Genomic DNA, 6,835 nt, shown 5'->3' on the forward strand with positions numbered 1-6,835 from the left:
GTTGTATGTATGTTATATTGTTATTATATTAATATAGTGTTATATTATTATTGTTTAGTGTGTTAGGTAAGTTGTATGGTTAATGCTTCACAACAACAGTCTTATTTATGGGACAGAAGGATTTCCTCATGAAACCGTTGAGCATTAAAATGAACAGTAACGTTATGAATGAATGAATATTAACGTTACTTATTTTTACAGCGGAAACATAAGTATATACTTATAAGAGTGGACTGCAAAGAATATGTATAATTAAAGAATTAAGAGTGCAGTAACTAGATTGAATATTACGATACAGTTGTGTGTACTGTTTTCAGCTAATGGGGTGGGGGGGGTGACATGACGGCGGTGTAACAGTCGTCATCCTGGCGAGACACGGAACAAATAAAAATATCACATTTATTTTTGTTAAAATATCAAAAACAAAGCAGGAATTATTTTTCGTGAAACAACAGCTGACTGGAATGCTCTCCTGGTGAAAGTCACTATTTTACAGAAGAAGAAGAGATCAAATGTGATCGTCATTTCCGGTAAGTGCACATGGACGTGCCCGATTTGAGACGACACTCCTCTGTCAAAATTTACGCAGTATGAAGATAGTACATAGTGCATGAAGTGTCCTGTCTGGACGTACACTAAGGGAAGTGCGCTATTTGGAACACACTACAGGAAGTCGTTTGGTGGAAACTCGACATGTCTCCGAACAGGGACAAACACAGAAACACAGACAGACAGACAGACAGTGCAGAAGGAGCAGTGAGGGGTCAGAGGTCGGGGGGGTCAGAAGGTAAAACACACGCTGCAGTGAGCGGTGTTTTATCACCTCATCATCTCACTGCAGCTCCATCAGCTGAGAACAAGAAGCAGACCAATCACACTGCAGCGTCACTGTGATGTCATCAGGCAGAGACTCTACTGTGTGTGTTTAAAACAACTTCATTCAAACAAATAACATTTGTCTACTCATCACATGTTTTACTTGTTGTAACAGAAGCTCATTTCTAGTTAACACATCTCCCTCACCAGCAGAAAGACTACAGTCTGCACAATGCATCCTGGGAAACTGAGTTAAAATCCTAATATTCAATTATGAATATATTACAGTTTTTCTCAATTGTTTACACGCACATTTTGGTACTTGAGACACAATGACCACAACGTGTAACTCATTCACCAACCCCCTGAACCAACTCTGCTAAACTACAAGCACAATTCCTGCTCTACAATCAGACTGCAGTTCTAAAACACTCTTTTTTCAAAACACTACACACAATCCTCTGCTTTTGGCACAGGTTTCATGCAGAAAATATCTTGTTTTCACAAGGAACACACTGCCATCAAATATGCACACTGACCCATCACAAGGGGAAACACCCGTCACACAGTTCTCCAATTAGCAATCAGAGCTTTAGCATAAAAGGGCAACAGGTGAGCTCTTCAATGGACCAATGGATGCCAACATTGGAAACACAGGCAGTGCCAAAGGAGTAAGAGTAAGAGGAGGAAGACGGGGAGGACGAGGACGAGGACAAGGAAGGCCAAGGACCGTAATCTCTGATGAGATCCGAGCCACTTTGGTTGACCATGTGGTCCATCATGGTCTAACAATGAGGGAGGCTGGGCAAAGAGTACAGCCAAATCTGAGCAGGTACACTGTAGCATCCATCGTCCGGACTTTCCGAATTGAGAATAGGTGAGAAATCTACTCTCACTATAAAATTGCAGTACTGCATTTCACTACAGTACTCAACGAGTACAGTAGTAAAGTATTGCCTGTGGACTGGTCTGTAGGACTGTAAAAATACTGTAAAGTATGTTTTGTATTTAGGAAATGTCAACCTACTTTGTATTTACAGTATTTTACTATTTGTTTGGCAGAACTGAAAGATTACCAACACAAGGTGGTCGGGAACGTCTTCTGTCTCCTGAACAGGAAACTGAAATCATAAACATGGTCCTAGAAAACAACGCCATAACGTTACATCAAATACAAAGAAAAATAATAGAAAACAATGACATATTTCAAAACATTGATAGGGTTAGCTTATCAACACTGGACCGTGTCTTGCGCAGAAATCATCTCAGAATGAAGCAGGTCTACAGGGGGACATTTGAAGGCAATTCAGAAAGAGTCAAAGAATTGCGATATAACTATGTGCAAGTAAGTCCCACAATTGATGCATACTCTCAACACTGTATACAGTCAATTATACAAACGTATTTCAATATTGTAATCATAAAGATTGTGCTTCACAATACCGAACACTCCATGTCTATTTCTGGTCATGTGTGTTTCAGAGAGTCGTTGAGCTAGCACCAGTTCATCTTCATTGATGAGGTCGGGTTCAACCTCACAAAAAGACGAAAGAGGGGAAGGAATGTCATCGGGCAGCGGGCCATTGTTGAAGTCCCTGGCCAGCGCGGAGGGAACATCACAACGTGTGCAGCGATTACCCACCACGGCATCATCCATCACCATGCTACCCTCGGTCCCTACAACACCGCCCATCTGATCACATTCCTGGACACCCTACACAACACACTCCACCAGATCAGGTAGACGGCCCAGAGCAGCTCAGGTATGTTGTCATTTGGGACAACGGAAGTTTCCACAGGGCTGCTCTGGTTCATCACTGGGTCACTGCCCACCCCGGCTTTTTAGTTGTTTATCTCCCTCCATATTCTCCATTCCTCAATCCTATTGAGGAGTTTTTTTCTAGCTAGAGATAGAAAGTGTATGACCGAAATCCTTTTTACTGCAGCTGTGAATCAGTAAATTCTTCTGTTGTTTTGTATGTGCAACTTTGTGTTGGTTGGGAATGGGATGTAGGCCTACGCTATGTACATTGTTTTTGTGGGACAAATAAAATATATATGTTACTGTGTATTTGTGTGTTCTGAGTATAAAAACAATATTCTCAAATATTTTACAACACACTTATGTCTGTAGTAAGTGTAACACTGAACAATAAAAGGCCTAAGTCATTCTAATGAATGGAGAAGAAGTGGTTTCCATTCATCGTAGTGTTTTACATTGAGCACATCAGTGTTTGACTGCTTCTTATGAATGTCTTTTCATATTATGGTTTGTGTGTGTCATTTGAAAACAAAATACCACTTTGGGAAGAATTAACGTTGTTTTGAGTGTAAAGTTTAATTTTGCAGGAGAATTGTGGAATTGTTTTGCCCATTGTGTGTGTTTTTTGATTTGTGTGTAGTGTTCTGAGAATATGAGGCCTTCTTTCAGAAAATGTGTGTAAACAATCGAGTAAAACTGTAATATCTGTCTGCGTGTGTGTATGTCTCTGTGTGTGTGTGTAAGTCTGTCTCTCTGTGTGTGTGTGTGTGTCTCTGTGTATGTGTGTGTGTGTGTGTGTGTGTTACCTCCACGTCCTGCACAGTGCGAGGCTGAGCCTGACAGAGCATGCTGAGCAGCAGCAGGATCAGCTCCTCGATGTACTGCAGCGCCTCCTGCTGGGAAACCAGGTTAGGGTGCACCTGGTTCAGCACCTGAGAGAGAGAGACAGAGAGACAGAGACACACACACACACGTGTGTATATGTGTGATGTGTGTGTATGTAATATAATTAATAATAATAATAATAATAATAATAATAATAATAATGTATACTTTATTCATCCCACAAGGGAAAATTACAATTTACACTTACACATTTGTGTGTATATGTGTGATATAGGTATGTATATTTCTGATATATGTGTGTCTACGTGTGTGTACTGTACGTGTGTGTGTGTGTACCTTCTCCAGTGAGGACACCAGCAGGCCTCTCCACTTCGGGCCGTTCTCCTCGCTGAAGAAGTCGTACTGCAGCTGGGCCGCCTGCATGGCTGCTGCTGCGGCACCGATACCCACAGTTCACCGCTTTACATGAAGGCTGAAAGTCCGGTAGGGAGGGAGAAGCTGTGGGAATATCCAGCGGGGACATGCCACTCCTCCAGAACAGTTGCCGGCGTCACTGCGACCATCCTCGACATCTACACGGAGATCTGCTGCGGCCAGATGTGGCACCGCTGAAGGTTAGCTCCGCGGCTAGCAGTTGAAGGTTAGCTCCGCAGCTAGCGGCTTACGGTTAGCTCCGCGGCTAGCAGCTGACGCTTAGCTCCGTGGTTAGCAACTAAATATTAGCTCAGCGGCTAGCAGTTGACGGTTAGCCCCGCCGCCAGCGGCTGACGGTTAGCTCCGCCGCTAGCGGCTGACGGTTAGCTCCGCCGCTAGCGGCTGACGGTTAGCTCCGCCGCTAGTAGCGGACGGTTAGCTCCACGGCCAGCAGCTAATGTTTAGCCCAGCGGCTAGCGGCTGGCGGTTAGTTCCGCGGCTAGCAGCTGAATGTTAGCTCCGCGGCTAGCAGCCGCCGTTTGGATGTCGGACCGTTCCCCGGGATAGCATGGTGATAGTTCACCGGTCCCCACCAACAGGAACGGCCAAACCGGTAACGCTGCTGAGCTGGCCGGTTGATGCGTTAGCCTGTTATCATGTAGCCTGTGTGGCTAATGTTTTCAACGGTCCGCAGCCTGCAGATGATCCATCAGCCGCCGACAGGTGAGTCCCGGGGTGTGACACCTGCACTGCCTCACACGGTGAGGCTTACCCGTGTTATCCGTGTAAATCAGCGGGAATGATACCCGGGATTTCGATTTGAATCAGCGGGCTGTTCTGCTCACTACGCTCTTCAGCTAAAAGAACATTGGGCGGCTCCTGTCCGCTGCTCCGGCTCTGTTCCCCGGACTTTCTCAGACAGTATCCCCGACGCTGGTCTCCTTACAGCGGGCTCTCTCATACAGTATCCCCGACCCTGGCCTCCTCACAGCGGACTCTCTCGGACAGTATCCCCAGCCTCGGCCCCCTGACAGCGGACTCTCTCGGACAGTATCCCCGGCCCCGGCCCTCTGACGGTGGACACTCTTGGACAGTATCCACGGCCGGTCACAATGGACGGCTGTCTGTTGTTGTGACTCCAATGTGCGGTACGGTACGGTACTGTGGAGCGCAAGCGCAGTGGGCTCTGACGTACATGGGTGGTTCACCTTTTTTCCAAGATCTTTTCTTTGTTATTTTATTGAAATCACCCTTTTTATGTTCTAACTGTCCGTCCTTAAATGTTGCATAGTAACGACTTAAATATTTCAAAAAATTTAGTTTTTTTTATCTACTTTGAGTGGATCTCCCATGGATGTTAATACATGAGAGAACTGGAGACCTTCCATAGACAGTTAAAGAAATGGACCAGTAGATCCCATTGCTCTAAGCACAGGCTAATTACTGCTAACTAACATAATAATAATAAATAATAATAATACATTTATTTATAGAGCGCTTTCCATCAAAGTGCTTTACAGCAAGAATACACTTTAAATACAAACAGTACAATTTGTTTTAAATCGAGACAGTAAAAAGTAAATAACACTGTACAAATACATCAAAGATAAATTAGCCTTTAGGACTCATACAAAGCAGAGAATACGTAAGTCTTAAGCTTCGATTTAAAGACCCCAATTAAACATGGCAGGCTGACATCCACTGGAAGACTGTTCCATAACGTTGGGCTCGCTCCACAACCGGTTCCTTCCTAACCGTTGGTCCAGTCAGCAGTCCAGACCCGTGGGTGCTCCCCAACCGGTTCCTTCCTAACCGTTGGTCCAGTCAGCAGTCCAGACCCGTGGGAGCTCCCCAACCGGTTCCTTCCTAACCGTTGGTCCAGTCAGCAGTCCAGACCCGTGGGAGCGCAGCAACCGAAAGAAAGAACACAAAAAGCTAGAAAACGTGGCAGTAAAGCGACAACATTGTTGGAAAGGACGAACAAAGATTCAAATACTTTTGTATCTTGTTTGCTTCCATACCTGGATGCAGTCGGTCACGGCATGCTTGTTTTGGCGTATTAGTTCTAACACATTATCCACAGCACTCGATTGAAAGGTGTGTTTCTGTTTATTTACATTTTGAATTGCATTATGGGATCGTAATCTCGCTCCATACTACATTCATCCCACATATATAAACCACATGGATGTGTATGCATTTCAGCTGTAAATAACTTTATGGAAAATACTGATGAAAGTGAATGTTTGAATGGAAGTATTAGTACTTTGAAATGTTATTTAGTCTGTGTTGGTAACACTTGATTGTGAATTATTTTGGTTATACTGACAGTTAATGTTAAATATGTATTTATACTATACATACACCATAAAATAATACAACAAAATCGACAAACTATTTGTTACACTAAGAGCTTTTTTGCTAAGAAACTGAAAATACTAAATAAATACACGGACGTATAAATGTCACAGCATTTATTTAATCCTACGAAAGGACGAGAAATATTTTAAGACCTTTGTTCTGTAATGTAACACTTTCAAGGTCTTATTGTTACAATATTAAACTTAAGACTTTTTAAATACTTTTTAGACCTGCGGGTACCCTGAGAGGAGTATGATGGGGTATGAGAGGGGTATGATGGGGTTTCAGAGAGTATGATGGGGTATGATGGGGTTTCAGAGAGTATGATGGGGTATGAGAGGGGTGTGATGGGGTTTCAGAGAGTATAATGGGGTATGAGAGGGGTGTGAGGGGGTTGCGGAGAGTATGATGGGGTATGAGGGGGTTTCAGAGGGTATGTTGGGGTATGAGGGGGGCATGATGGGGTATCAACACATTCTCGCTCCCAGCATGTCAACAGCCACGCTTGGTCCTTTAGCGTCTTATTTGGACACACTGGGTTGGGACGGATGTTTAACTGACATGTGGCACAAGAACGGGACATGAACCCCCATCTCCTGGGGGGTAGTCCTGTTTTGCTTGACACCCCCCCCCCCC

General features: G+C 44.2%; 1 protein-coding gene across 1 annotated transcript in view; it reads right to left on the bottom strand.

Annotated features, from left to right (window-relative positions):
* LOC117939769 (son of sevenless homolog 1-like) overlaps nucleotides 1-4,178 on the bottom strand; it is a 24,941-nt gene extending 20,763 nt beyond the window's left edge. The window contains exons 1-2 of the mRNA XM_034865219.1: nucleotides 3,761-4,178; nucleotides 3,385-3,510 (exon numbers count right to left, since the gene is read on the bottom strand). Of these exons, the coding sequence (XP_034721110.1) occupies nucleotides 3,385-3,510; nucleotides 3,761-3,847 (213 nt within the window). The 5' untranslated portion in view covers nucleotides 3,848-4,178. The remainder of the gene's footprint in view (nucleotides 1-3,384; nucleotides 3,511-3,760) is intronic.
* Between the last annotated feature and the right edge of the window lie 2,657 nt (nucleotides 4,179-6,835).

Source organism: Etheostoma cragini, unplaced genomic scaffold (genome assembly GCF_013103735.1).
Source record: "Etheostoma cragini isolate CJK2018 unplaced genomic scaffold, CSU_Ecrag_1.0 ScbMSFa_1075, whole genome shotgun sequence".
NCBI classification, from domain to species: Eukaryota; Metazoa; Chordata; class Actinopteri; order Perciformes; family Percidae; genus Etheostoma; species Etheostoma cragini.